The sequence below is a fragment of the Hibiscus syriacus genome, unplaced genomic scaffold, assembly GCF_006381635.1.
Source record: "Hibiscus syriacus cultivar Baekdansim isolate YM2019G1 unplaced genomic scaffold, ASM638163v2 tig00110063_pilon, whole genome shotgun sequence".
Lineage (NCBI taxonomy): Eukaryota > Viridiplantae > Streptophyta > Magnoliopsida > Malvales > Malvaceae > Hibiscus > Hibiscus syriacus.
Window position 1 is genome coordinate 218,714 of NW_024062583.1, and position 14,602 is coordinate 233,315.

The window sequence follows — 14,602 nt, forward strand, 5'->3', positions numbered from 1 at the left end:
ATTTTTTGAATCAAATTTTAAATATGTATGCGCATGTTATATGGACAGTTTGAATCTGTCATGTAAAAAATAATCATTAAAATTTGGTTAGGTTATTTTAACATATTAGATTTAAATTTTTCATACAATATTGTAGAATATTTAAAATTTATTAAACTTTATATATATATAAGTAGACATTTAATGTAAAAATAATTTGTTAAATTAATATAAAAACTTGTTGAAATGATATGAATAGCTTAAAGATTAAATTATAATACTTTTAAAATTTAAAGACTAAATTAAAAATTTGATTCATAACTTGAAACGAGACGCAATTAACTCTTTCTTTTGATTTTGGAATTTTCGGTAAACGACGAGACAAAATCTTAGAAATAGACATGAGAAAAATGGGCCGACTTGTGAGAGCAATACTACATGGTTTTAATAGAAAGGCCCGTACCGTAATATTACATCAGTTAAGAGTTTTTACTGGTCCCCCCCCTGCTCGGGGTCCATCAGGTGCTCTCTGCCCTACTACCTGTAGTTGCCAGGCTTCAGTTTCCAATCGATGCAGACGAAGATCAGCTCGCCGGCCCTCTCCAGTCCTTAAACAGGTTTTCTTTCATCTATTAATCCTTTGATTTCGTCCTGCTCTTATTCTCTGAATCTCTTATTCTCCTTTTATTACTTGCTATTATTGTTACCCGACCCTCTTATCGGAATTAGGGTTTCTTAATTCCATTTGCTCACCTGGTCATTGGTCTCATTAAATTAATGTCAAGTTTGAGGGATGTTTTGTGTATTATGACTATGGACGAACCTCTTTTTGCTAAAGGGTGCGTATTTTGTTTACAATAGCGGTTTTGTCCTTAAATTAACTGACTCTTATTCTCATATGTAATGAGATAAGGGGAGGTAGGATAGTAGACTGCTCCAATGGTTGAGAGTAGCTTCTGTAATAAACCTTCGAATTATAAAATGTCCTTTATGGGATTCGATACCACGACCCAAAAATAAGAGTTGGATGTGCGCATGTAAGACTACTGTTTATCAAAGTGCTCTTCTTTCTAGCTAACCATTTATTTGGTTAGTCCTTCACTTAATGATTATAGATTTGTGCTTCCGGTTTATATTTTTCATCTCATTATGTACAAACGGTAATGCAATTTTTTGGTTATTTGTCATTAAATTGTTGGTGGTGGGATGAGGGAGAAAAAGGAATCCGTGTAAAATGTTGTTATGACTTTTAAATTGTGGTGCAAACCTTGGGCGCGTGATGCTTACACTTGATCTCTGAAATTCAGGTAAGTTTACCTGTTGAGAAATATATGTACTGATGCACTTCCGATTGCACTGCATTGTACAAATTAGAATAGATCATTTTCATTCCCCTTCTAGTCTTTTGTTTTCTTTTTAAAAGAAAAATATTCCTTTGATCTGATTTGTGCATTTAGGGTGTCCTGTTGCTTCAAATTTTGAAGCCATGGCTTAACCATTTTTTCCTAAATGGAAATAAACGATGGCTCCATATCCCTTCAAGGGAATCTTTTTCATCTATGTTCATCCTGATATGAGTTTAAATAACTAATTAATTCATCAAATGATAGTTATGACTTTTAAATTGTGGTGCGAAGCTAGGGCGCATGATGCTTACACTTGATCTCTGAACTTCAGGTAAGTTTACCTGTTGAGAAGTATGCCCTAATGCCCTTCTCGTTGTACCAAATATTACAAATTACAATAGGCCATTTTCTTTCATCCATCCATTTTTTTGTCTTCTTTTTAAAACAAATAATTATTTGATCTGATTTATGTATTTAGCCTGCCTTGTTGCTTCAAAATCTGAAGCCGGGCTCACTTTTTAAGAACTAGGTGACTCATATTTTATTAGTGTATGTTTACTTATTTTCTCTATTGTGTATTCTACTGTTGTACTATTTTTATAGATAATGCTTAGTATAGGCTGAGGAATAAGTTGTCAACGACCTTTGATCAACTTGGGTTATGTATGGTGCATGAGTGCTAGTGCTACAATTTACACTAATACACTATAATGGTAGCATATTATTTTATTTAGGGTTACTGCTAGGTGTAAAGGATGAAAGCAAATCATAAGCAAAAACGCTAATTGCTATAATACAGAATGCACATTGAGGAAATACCCATATCTAAGGGTGCACTTCAGTTTCTTTTAAAAGGGGATGTGTTTCTTTTTTGTTAATTCATACACATCCTCTGGATTCTATTTTTGACGGTGTTTTATTTTTATTCGGTTAATCATTTGAAGTGAAGATCTATTCTTAATCCTGTTTAACTACCTGGTTGTATTTGATTCTTTCCTATAATTAGATGAGCATAATGCCTTCAATTGTTATCATTCCGAAGATCTTATTGACTGTGCAGGTAAGCATAATTGGTAAATCTAAGAATATTATTAAAAGGGATGTTTTGTAGTGGACACAGCCTATGGATTATGTCCTCATGATGCTCTCTTACACCAACAGAGTTTGGGAAACAGGGTTGGTAAGGTCTTCACTACAATGGCATATGAAAATATGGTAAATGAATTGCATGAAAAGATTGGGATACCAATTGAGAAAGGTCACCTGAAAAATCGAATAAAGTCTCTGAAGCATGACTTTTTCGAGTGTTGTGACCTTTTCAAGTGCAGAAGTGGTTTTGCTTGGAGTCTAGACACTAAAATGTGGACTGCTAAGCCTGAACATTGGAAAGCACTAGTGAAGGTTGGTGGAGTATTATTGTTCAAATTATCTGCCTTATTTAATTGATTCTATTAATTAATGGAACTAATTTCCTGCACCTATTATGCTTACTTGTTTGCCAGTCAAAACTGATGCAAAAAATGGATGACTACAAGAATTGCTAATTACGATAAGTTGATGCTTTTTGCTAAAGATAGAGAAAAGATAGGCGCTAAAGGGGGGGGGGGGTCAATTGGGTAGCTCATAGGCAAAGGAGCACTTGATGGTATTCCTTTGCAAGATGTAGTTGGTGTGAATAAGGAAGATAATGACACGAATGATACCAGCCAATTTGATTCAGAAGCACCATCCCTGCCAGCAACATCATCTAAAGGGATAAAACAAAAAGTGTCGAGTTGAAGTATTCAAGGGTTGTAATAGAATTCTCCAGAGATTAGACGTGGGATCGATGTTATGCTTTAAGAGTTTAGACGTGGATTATTAGGGTTGATTTAAACACAGCTTAAATCAAGATTTAATGTAAATCGTTTATCATGCGACTTCTACGATTATTTATGCCATAAACTTTGATTTGAAAGAAAAAAAACTAATATTTGTAGGCTTGCAGCTTATTGCTATCTACTAGAGGCTTGGTTTGTGGAAAACATAAATTATCTTTGTATTTTCTAATTTTCATTTTTCAAGTACATAGAAAATGAAATTTGCCCCTCACACTTTCTCGTGAGTATTGGGCACGTGTACTTCCGTCCATTTCACGTGACTTCCCCTCCATGCTTGCATCTTGTGTTTTACCCCTCTGTTCCTAATAAAAGTAACAATAAAAAGAAAGCAAATTATATCAATGATCATTGAATTACTATTCCTTTTTATTTTGATCATCCATCTTTCAATTTTATCAATCTTTGATTGACAAAGGTGACGTGGCTGTATAACAAAACTGGTATAAACGAAGTAATGAAACCAAAGGTTGTTTAGAGAGCAAAAAAAAAAAGAAAAAAAGAGACAATGGGTGGTGGTGGTGTGACTTCAAAAACGTTCTCTCAAACAAAAATTGCAGGAGCCACAGCAACCGCAACAAAAAAACCCTAATCACATTAACCCTAATTCTTCGATCAATTTGACCCGCCGGTCCTCTCTCCGCCACTCCAATCTCAACGGTGGCTCCCCGGTTTCCGGAGGAGACGACGACGACGATGACCGCCAACAGAAGAAGCATAAACTATTGGTTGGCTTCAATTCTTCCGGTACTCATCAGCATTATTCGATTGCTTTGGCGCACAATTCGGCCTCCCCTGGATCTGATTCTATTGCGGATGGTGACGAACCCGACGCGTCATTCAAACGTCGCAAGTTCACCACTGTCAAGCCTGGATCTGACCAGACGGTGATTAATCCTACATTAAAACATTTATATATATTTATATTCGCGGGTTTTCTGAAGCGCTGTTTTAAAAATAGAAACAAAAAAATGATTTTCCTGCTTTTTTGGATATTTTATTTTTAGTGTTTATATTTTGGGTTTCGAACTTTCGTGCGCCGAATTTTTATAATTGGAAATTGAAACGGAGATGAATGAACGGGTTGGGTTGAGCACAGTTTTCTTTTCTTTCCTGATTTACGATTTTTCCGTTACTATTTTATAATTTATTGTCTGCCATCTAATCCGACCTTTATTTTTGAGCAAAACAATAGATGCAAAGACCATCATTCTGACAAACTTCATTTTGTCTTTTGCTTTACTAATTATACTTCGAAGTCCTTCTTTTGGGTACTTGTTCTGCATTATTGTAGCATTTTTACTGTAACTTTCCTCACTGATTCTTCATTGATCAAGGAAAATAATCAAGGCCAATATCTCTTCCAATATATATATATATATATGTTTGTTATTGATACGAGAGTTTATCTTATTTACAGGAAGAAAAGTTACCGAAAGCGACAGACACTCTTCATGGTATAAATCAATCTCGGTTTTCATGAAAAAGGCATTTCTGGGGATTCTTAAAAAGAAAAAGAGGTTTTGGGTTTTGGTAAATAAACTAATTTTGTGGTTTATTTGTGGACAGGGTCACCGGTGGAGTCTGGCCCCACGACTCCTTTGCCAGACAAAAAGTTGTTGGTGTTCATTCTTGACAGGCTTCAAAAGTAATATTTTTATTTTAAAATTTTTTGGTTCATTTGTTTTTCTTTCTATCTTATGTTTATTGGATTTTGATTGTTTCTACAGGAAAGACACTTACGGGGTATTCTCAGAGCCAGTGGATCCTGAAGAGGTGGATTTTCATTTTCATTCTTGCATAATGTAGATTATTGGAAAGAGAAATCCCAGTTCATGAGATAATGTTGGATTGTTACTCGATACAGCTTCCTGATTACCATGGCATTATTGCACACCCAATGGACTTTTTGACTGTCAGGAAAAAACTTGATGGTGGAGCTTATACTACCTTGGAACAATTTGAGGTTTGTTTTGCAAGCCTTCTCTTTGCTAATATGGATGCAATTTTCATCTATCTGTCTACTCTCAGGCGAGGTGGAGAGGGATGTCTGATTAAGTTGTTTGACTGTTCTACCTTTAATGGTGTTTAAGTTTCTGTTTTTCTGGATTTGGTTGATTTGTGTATTCTGTAGAATGAATATGCTGATTAAGTGGCAATGTTGCTGGCTATAATGTTTTAGTTTGTCATTTTAAGTCCAGTTGTCTGTTATAGCATTTTAGTCACTTAAGCCTCAAAATTCTTTAATTTGGCTTTTGGATAAGTAAGCTTTATTCCAACTAACAGCAAACTTTTGCTACAATGCCTGTGAAAAAAATACACAATCATAAACCAATTACAATAATTCTCAGCCCCTGCATATCCTATGAGTTATTTACAATTTAATTTGTTTCACTAAGCATGTACTGCACTATATTCTTTGTATGTATTTCGTATTTCTATTTGCCCTTTTATATCAATGTTTATATGACGTAGAATCCAATTGGAAATGCCCATGATTTGTGAATTTTATTGCTGAACTTGTTTTGTTTAGCTTGGGATCATAACATCATTATCTTCCCTAGCAGACAACTGTATATGCTGTGAGTTGCTTTTTGAGGTTAACCGAGAAGATGAAATTCCCATTGAAATTATTTTCAAGTCAGTATGTATGCACTGGACTTTTCCATTGAGGATAGTCTTTAGTTTTTACAAACATGTAACAAAACTTTGTTTTTGGGATTTAGTTTCTTGCATATGCTTTTCTGGCATGATACCTGATGTTTCTGGAACTAGAAATGAAATATGCGAGTTTTTTTTCCCATGCAGATGGATGTTTTTCTAATATGCTCGAATGCAATGCAGTATAATGCACCGGATACAATTTACTTTCGACAGGTTTGTTTAGGTCTTAGTTGTATTAATTCCTTTGTCACGACACTCTGGTTTCTGTTAGTTTAAACATCTGAAGTGGTTTGTTAGGCACGATCAATACAAGATCTGGCTAAAAATGACTTTGGGGATTTGAGGCAAGATAGTGATGAAGGTGAACCCCAACCTAAAGTTGTGAGGAGAGGAAGACCACCTGGAAAGAGCCTCAAAAAGTCATTGGTGTCATCATCTTTTGACAGTGTTGGTTCTGAGCATCCCTCAAATGCAACTCTAGCTGCTGGTAGAGATGCTTCCAGCCTTTCAAACACTTACAATTTGAGGAAAGAACGTACTTCCCGCAAGCTATGGCCTGCTGATACATTAATCAGGTCCTCCTGGGGTTCTCCTAGCAAAGAAAATTATGCCAGCTGTTCAACTGAATGGGAGAATGAATTTCCAGGTTCGCTATTTTAACAGTCTGATTCTTAACCTTTTTAAATGTGAAATGTTATTTACTGCATGTTTTTTATATTCATATTGAGCTATTTTTTCTCTCATTTTGTAGCTTCTGTTGTGAAGGCTGTGATGAAGTATGGGATGAAACATTTTGCAGTAGATGAGAACAGGCGGGACTCCTACAACCATTCGTTGACTTCTGGACATGAGCAACATATCTTTTCCACCTTGGATGGAGAACTGAAGCAACTAGTTCCGGTGTGTGTGCTGCAAATAATGGTCATTAATGCATTAGTTAATGGATTAATAATGAGCTATAAGATGGAATGTTTGGTCGACCTTTTCCACCCTACTGTCATAATAAATTGCATGAAAACGTTCTGGTGCAAGTATAGATAGGTTTGTTCTGGTGATTTGATCCTATTATATGTTTATATGTCTATCCAAAAGGGTTTTTGAATATTCTGACAACTAGTGTTTATAGAGAATAGAAAACTATCCAGATCACCGGAAGAATAGACTGCTTGATCCCTTATATGATATGGCAACCACATTGACAACTACTTTTTTTTTATCTCAATTTTATTTTGTGTCAATTATGTTTGCATCCATTGGTAAGTGGTAACCTTTTTCCCCCTTCTGATTTCTATCAGGTTGGTTTGAGGGCAGAAAATGGTTATGCTACAAGCTTGGCACGTTTTGCTGCAAATCTTGGACCTGTTGTTTGGAAAATTGCTTCAAGAAAAATTGAAAGTGTTTTGCCTACCGGGCTCAAGTTTGGTCCTGGATGGGTAGGAGAAAACAGGACGGTTGGGCAGCCTCAATTTTCCTTCTCTGACAAGCAAAGATCTTCAAATCCTCCGTCCGATAATACTCCTGGCATATTTTTATCTGCAGCTACTTCTAGTTCAAACTCCATTGCCGCAAGTATAACTCCTTTGCGAGTTAAAGAAGACAAAGAAACTGTCAGTGGTCTAACTTCTCAAAATGATTTGGCTTCTGCACCGTCTCATCAGTTTCAGCAAAGACTTTTACCACACTCTGGTTTCAATGGTTCTATTGGTGTGTCTGGGGTTGGTTATTTGTCTCAAATGGGGTTGCATGCGGCAACTAATGTCGGGCTTCTGCGGAATTCCTATAATGAGAAGGATTTACTTCCATTTGCCCCTGATCTTAATGTGAGATTCCTGGCACCTGTTTCACCTAGTTCTAGTGTGCCAATTGCTTCACCCCAGCTCCCGGATTTAGCATTGCAACTGTGATAATTAACCAACACTTACCATATGATGTGGCTGGCATGTGTGCGCTAATTGCAATATTAGGTCTTGGCCCGTATATGAATTTACTTACTGTATTCTTCATTGGAAGGTCTGTTAAGGCGCAGTAGTTCCTCAACTAGATATATATCAAGTTCTTTCATAGGTTAAAAATTATAGATTTATATGCCAACATCTGGCATCTAACATCTTGTTATATTTTGAGTTGTTGGGTAGCAAAGAAATGCTACTAGTGGTACTAATCATAAATATTGTTCTTACGCATATATGCACTTCTCGTGTTTAATTCTAGATCAGTGTTAAATTGTCTCCTTCCTCTGCTCCACTCTGGATCCAAGCAGGGAACATTTTGTTAATCTTATTTAATCAGCAATGTTTTTCATGTACATCCACAAAGCAAGTAATATCTTGATAATATAGAATCATAGTTTTCATCATATAAAAGTTGACTTGCATTGTTCTTGGTAAACTAAGGAAACAATAGCATGCGTTGTGAATATCGTACAGGTAAGGTTAGAAAAAGGCTCATTCATTCATTGTTCTACTAGCCTACCTTTGGAGATATCTTCTTGTCCTGATGCAATATATTACATGGGAAACGTGGCTGAAAATAGCTATCCAGGGCATCAACTTCACTTCTCCCCATCCTATTACAGTGTTTCCTGGAAAGTTCTCTTTTGCTCCTTTATTTTACTTCTTCCAATGTTATATGCAAAGGAAGTCAGAAACGAGTTTTTCCTTCACCAATGCATTCAACAATTGAGATCCCTGTTCTCGAAAACATTGTTTTCTCGATTGGAACCGAATCTGAATCATATGGGCGGTACTTCAGATCAAGAAGGAGCTGTGCTGCCTGAAGACTGCTCCAAATGGCGATGAGAAACTTGTAATAAGAGTTTAATTGTGTTGCCCTCAGACCATCCATTCACATCAATACACTCCTCCAAATCAGCATCACATGTTAATAAGACCCACTCAGAATCATCATCTAAGTACTTGAGATCAAATCCAGCTATATCATCTATATTAAACCGTCTTCCAATTTCATGCACTAAATCCTTAAATTGCCATCTACTTTGCATGCGGAAACGTATCTTCACATCTCCATAGGTGACTTTTACCCTTTGAGCATCCAAATCCTGAGCAATTGGATTGGTGTTCTTTGTAATTATGGGATGAATGCTGTCAGGGGCAACCTGTTCCTTAAAATATGTAAGGCTCTGTGATCTAAAGCTGAGTCCATGACTTGAGGTGTGCTGCTCTGCTTCACTTGTAATCCTTTTCAGCTCACCATCCCCAGATTTCTCTCTTATTATAAGACCTTCATTACTGGACATGTTAAATTTTGAAAGTTGATGCGTCCCAGAAGAAGAAGTATGACTTGAATCGGAACTCTGACTACATGAGGCGGAAGGTGAATTTGAAGTAGCAGCTTGGGAACCAAAATTACCACCCTCGGGCTGTAAGGTTGTTTGCTTTGGCTTGCCATTCATCCCCGAGTTTGAGGCCAATAATGCACTCTTTCCTGATGATCTTGGAGAAGCCGTCTCTGGGAAGTTTGGGTGCATGGCACTCGTATGAAAAGCACCAGAGGCACCTTGTACTGAATCAATGTAGTGTTGGAGTTTCTGTAAGTTGTGTCCAACTTTCTTGATAGTTCGAGATGGCCAGCGTTTTATTCCATGTTGCCTACAGATTCTTTTCAAGGTTGTGGGGCACACTGAAAAATATTGAAAGAAAACAGTAAATGACATCAAACTATAGAGAAATAATAGCCAACAGTTTACATTTATTTTCATCAGTATATCATGCCATGCTATATATCTATACTTTACGAAACATACAGATACCAGAAAACTAACAGAAAGAAAATAGCAACAAACATGGTGACATGCTGATTTAAGCCCTTAACCTTTTTTGTCTCCATTTTTCAACAGTAACTTCTTTTAAGCACAAAACGTTAGGCTGTTTATCTATCAAGCCTACGCTAAACCGAAACATCCACAGATACTTACCACCAAGACTTTTCGCTGCCTCTTTTAGACTTCCAGCAAAATATTGGCGGAGAACTTGCAAGGTGACTGTTTTTTCTGCCTTGCTGCGCCTCTTCTCTCCTGTTTTTCCCTTAGCCACACTTGAAAAGCTTATCTCATTAACAGTAGAGTCTCCACATCCAAAACGTAGGCTAATACGTTGTTGATGCCTCTTCACCTTAGATAATATTTTATCTGTCACTGTCACCACCCTTGCCTTCTCTTTCCTGTGTACCGTGGTGGTGTTAGTGCTACTACTACTGCTTTGTTTAACATCAGTGAGACCTGCAGTCCAAGATGGATTTTCTCTTGAATACTTTTCTGAATGATGAGTGCACTGCTCTTTTGATGACTCTTCTGTACTTGTTATGCCGTCCGAAGGGGCTATAAGTTCACCAACTGTCAAATCTGTTTCTTCCTCTAGCTCCTTATTTGTGACAACTCGTAAGCTACAGCATACTTGTTGTATAACCCTGGATAGCGAATTAAGCATTTCCTTTTTCCCTTCAAGATCTCTGCAGTAGGCAGGTAAAAAGAACTCCAAGACATAGTCTGCTTCACCAGTGTGAATGCATCGCAAACGAATGGCAACAGCAGCATGCAATTTAAACATCCTTGCATGGTGTGCAAGCGGATATTCAGTCTTCTTAAAGGAGGTTATGTCAGTTGAGAAGCATGGCTGGTTAGTCATAAATGCTCTCCCAGCAACACCCTGACCTTTTAACAAGTGATGTTCGGAGCAAGCCTCATGAAAACCCCGGATATCAGGCTCAACTATATAGCAAGCATCATCCACAGTAGACACACAATGAATGTAGTTCTCGATGGAATGCCGACAACCCTCTTTACCTTGCTGCATACAAGAAACCCAAGTCTGAGCCAGAGGTAATCTGTGCGACTCACAAGCACACCTTAAAACTTCTTTGATCTCCGGTAGGGCAGCTTGGTAGGAACGATCGCATGCCTGGTAAAGTGTGAGGCTAATCCTTAAATGCAAGAACAAATTGAGAACTTAACAATTCAGTTCATTTCAAAACGGTGAGAGAAATTACCTTTATGTTTTCAGTAGTGGAAGTTATAGAACTCCTAAGATTGACAGCCTGCTTATGAAGAAAAACAGGATGAAGTAGCAGTATCAGGATTCAAACTGAATGCTCCAAAATGCAACTATAAACACAAAGTTAATTGCAACAGCTTAAGACAGTATAAATGGTGGAAAATCATGAAAAAGAAACGAAGAAAACTAAATGGAAAAACATAAAGAGACGAGCATAAAAACTCAACAAGCTTCTTCAAGCAGAAAAAAAGGTTCCTTTAGAAATTTAATCATTAATCACATGCATGATACTGGCCAATAATCTCCAAATGCAATTCTCCAAGAGTTATAACAAGTTAATTAAAATGATCAAACAGGTAAAAGGAAGGACCTCCAATGCTTTGCAAACGGTTTCCAGCTCTGGCCGAATCTTGATTTTCTCAGTTGTCATCACAACTTCAATAACACCCAAGCAAGTCCTACTACCTTGTTCAAATACAGGAAGGGCAAAGGTTCCACGGACATCATGTTGTTGAGCATGATCGACTCGAGGATATTCATCACTTCTGAAGAATCGGACATCAGGAGTCCACTCAGGGATCTTACTCAAGAAAACACGGCCAGGCAATCCTGCCATGTCCTTAGAATCTTCCTCGACTGAGAACTGATATTTAACAGAGATGTTCCTATAACTTGCAAGCCTTTGGCTGTTGGGATCAAGTGAAAAGGGGTGTTCATTGGTCGTCAGAACACGTTTACCTTCTTTATTTATAGGTAGCCATAGTTGTACAAGGACGTCTTTTTCTTGTGCAACATCTTTTATATGATTTAGTGCCCCAATTAACCTCTGCATGACAGAGGTTGAAGGACCTTGATTAGTTCTGGGTCCGATCCACCATCTTCTACTCAGCTCAGAAGCCTCCGTTATACAATCACCATTTAGATTATGAGTTGGCTCAACATCATCAACCATGTTGTGGCTAAAATTAGTACCTTGAGAATGAGTTTGATTCATATGTGAATATCCAGGCAACACTGATATTTCATTCTCTCCTTGAATGAGGCTACCACCAAAATCACCAGCAATAGAGTCCGAAGATGGCCATAAGAATCCATGATCAAAGAAAACGTTAGGATTAAGGAAATCAGACCCCTCAGTTGGACTTGTCTCCAACCAACATCCATCTAACAACAATTCATCCATGTAATCCAAATACATTCCTGGTGAGAAAATGGAATCTTCCATGACAATTTCGGAGGATGTTCCTGTGTCAACTATGAATCTTCACGAGAATAACTTCTAGTATCGATTCCTGACTTCACTATGTAATCTGTTCATAGTGAAAAATGTGACAGATCAAAATCTTCAGGATTGGAATACCAACTAGGATAGGATCATAAGAACCGATAGGCTAAAAAACTTAAGACAGAAATAAATGTTACGCACAGAAATCATATAAAGATTAGGATTCTGTTTTTCTGTTCTGCATCTAAAATCAGTCAAAACCAAAGAAAAAACAAGATGCAAATCAGCAGCAAGTAAGACAATAATCAATCAATGGATAAATCCCAATATGAGGAGCACCATATTTCATGATGCTAAAATTAAAACGAGGAAAAAAACAATAATCAGCAGATTCCTTCAGGATTCAGCATATTTTGTTCAAGGTTCTCGTTTTATTCGAAACAATTAATAAAAACTAATCTGGTTTAAGGACTGATATAACCCAAAACATTTTCAACCACTAAAACCGATAAAAATAAGGAGAAAAGACAGCAACTCACCAAGTAGTACGTGGATATTCTTCGAAGACACCCCAAATCTCAAACGAGTACTACAACACCACCATTGGGCATACCCTATTGTTTATTCTCTGAAATATTTATTTATCGTCTCTTGAAAGTTGAAAATTGTATGAAGAAGCAGGAGCGAGTCAAGAACGTGAGAAACAAAGAAAGATCAGCTTAAGAGCTTGGAACAGGCTGTCTCTGTTCAAAACGAGCTGTTGTGTCTAATGCTCATAGATATAATCTGAGACTCACTAGAGAATTTAGACTCTTGTCATTCCATGTTTTTAAAGAAAAAAGATTCGACCTTTGAATCATTGTCTAACACTGCTGGCAGCAGTCCCCACGCCAAACATAAACAAATCATGCCCTTGCGCCTTGAAATTGCCGATGGAAAGACTATTTCAACAACAACTAATCTGCTTTTGTTTTTCCGATGCTATCCTTTGCTTAATTAATAATGGAGGGTATCGCTGAATCAAAATTGTTCAAATTGAAAAACCCAAAAAAAAAAAAAAAGAAGTTGCTTTCTGAGTGTGCACCACTTGATCTTGAAAGTCATTTCCTTGGAATTGAGAGAGAGAAGTTTTTTTTTTTGGGGGGGGGGGGGGGGCGGTGTCCACGCTGAAGCTGAGGCTGACCACTGATGTCTGTTTGCTTAAAGCTAAAACTTGGCAATTCTCTATCAATTGCCACTTGCAATACTTACCAGTTTCCTTTTCCATCAATTTTTTGCTTCTGGAAACAGTTTTCTTTCTGGATTTGAATAATAATATTAATTTAACATGATCAACACCTGTTGTAATGCCAGCTGAAGATACTAATTTTTTATCCATATTATTATTATTATTATTATTATTATTATCATTATTATTATTATTATTAAATATATATTAAATAAATATATATAAATAAATAATTACAGACCAATTACAACTGGACTGACCCAGTTACAAACAAACCAGAACCGGTCCAAATCAAACAAGAAACCCTAAACATTTGGGGTTCCAGTTAGGATTTCCTAACCCTAATCTAGCCGGCCGCCTCATCACAGCCGTTGGATCTGAGAGATCCAACGGTCCAGATTGCCCCAGATGGAAACCCTAGGGTCTGATACCCTAGGGACACGCGGCCGCCGCTGCCATCTCGCCGCCTCCGCCGCTGCCACGTCCCAACCGAAGACTCCAGAAGCTAGAACACCAGCCGTCCACGCCATAGCTACGGGGTGAGTCACCACTGGCAGTCCGGTGACTCACCGAGATCCCTTCTTCGGACCGGTCCGACGGCTACAACGGTGGTGGCTATAAAAGCCACCACCCCAACCTGAAAAAAAAAAAAAAAACCGGAGACAGAGACAGAAAAAAAGAGGAGACAGAGAACACAGAGAGAAAAAAAAAACAGAGAAAAAAAATATACTAAAAGATACCAACGATCTCAGTCAACATCAACGCAGCAAGGAAAAAAAAAAGGAGAGAAGAGAGGAAAGAAGCTTACCTTGTCATCGGAGAACCCCAACCGTCGCTGGATACAACGAAAACCAAAGGTATTTTTTTTGTAGATCTGCTCCGATTGTGAGCTTTTTAAGGAAAAAGAACACCGGAAACGGTTTTAGACCGTCCCGATCTATATTCTGGTGGATTTTTGTAATTTCCGGCCACCATCAGCGGTGGCCGGCAGCGGTGGTCGGAGCCGGTAGCGGTGGCTGACCGGGACGGTTTCTCTCAGTTTAGAGAGAAGCCAGAGAACTCTTTTCTCTCTGTTTGAGAGAGAGAAAAAAGAAGAAGAAATGAGATAGCTGGCCCGAAGGGCCAGCCGGTTTGGACCTTTTATAGTCCTTCCCGAACGACGTCGTTTCGGGAAGGACTATGCGCGTAATTATACAATAGTTAAACCCTGTCCGCAGTCCTCATAATTTGTAAAATTTACATTTTAGTCACTAAATTGAATTTATAATATTTTT

General features: G+C 37.6%; 2 protein-coding genes, 1 long non-coding RNA gene and 2 other non-coding genes across 5 annotated transcripts; 4 read left to right on the forward strand and 1 right to left on the reverse strand.

Annotated features, from left to right (window-relative positions):
* The first annotated feature begins 487 nt into the window (after nt 1-487).
* LOC120214437 lies at nt 488-2,732 on the forward strand. The gene is made up of 2 exons (XR_005524866.1): nt 488-1,656; nt 2,487-2,732. It is a non-coding gene; the product is annotated as an uncharacterized LOC120214437 (long non-coding RNA).
* LOC120214449 lies at nt 1,260-1,323 on the forward strand. The gene has a single exon (XR_005524868.1). It is a non-coding gene; the product is annotated as a small nucleolar RNA snoR101 (small nucleolar RNA).
* LOC120214447 lies at nt 1,630-1,691 on the forward strand. Its single transcript, XR_005524867.1, has one exon. It is a non-coding gene; the product is annotated as a small nucleolar RNA snoR101 (small nucleolar RNA).
* Nucleotides 2,733-3,729: 997 nt separating the features above from the next.
* Nucleotides 3,730-7,880, forward strand: LOC120214422 (the record flags this gene model as incomplete). Its single annotated transcript, XM_039212320.1, has 9 exons — nt 3,730-4,089; nt 4,623-4,659; nt 4,772-4,850; nt 4,933-4,978; nt 5,070-5,168; nt 6,011-6,079; nt 6,164-6,512; nt 6,618-6,766; nt 7,162-7,880. Coding segments are annotated over 9 exons (1,797 nt in total), but the record flags the coding sequence as incomplete, so codon positions are not given.
* A 342-nt stretch (nt 7,881-8,222) lies between these two features.
* LOC120214439 (protein NLP4-like) lies at nt 8,223-12,696 on the reverse strand. Its single transcript, XM_039212332.1, has 5 exons — nt 12,640-12,696; nt 11,246-12,185; nt 10,871-10,918; nt 9,801-10,782; nt 8,223-9,505 (listed from the first exon to the last, which is right to left on the reverse strand). Exons 2-5 carry the CDS (start codon nt 12,098-12,100, stop codon nt 8,619-8,621), a joined length of 2,772 nt encoding a protein of 923 aa, XP_039068263.1. The 5' UTR covers nt 12,101-12,185; nt 12,640-12,696; the 3' UTR covers nt 8,223-8,618.
* Nucleotides 12,697-14,602: the final 1,906 nt, after the last annotated feature.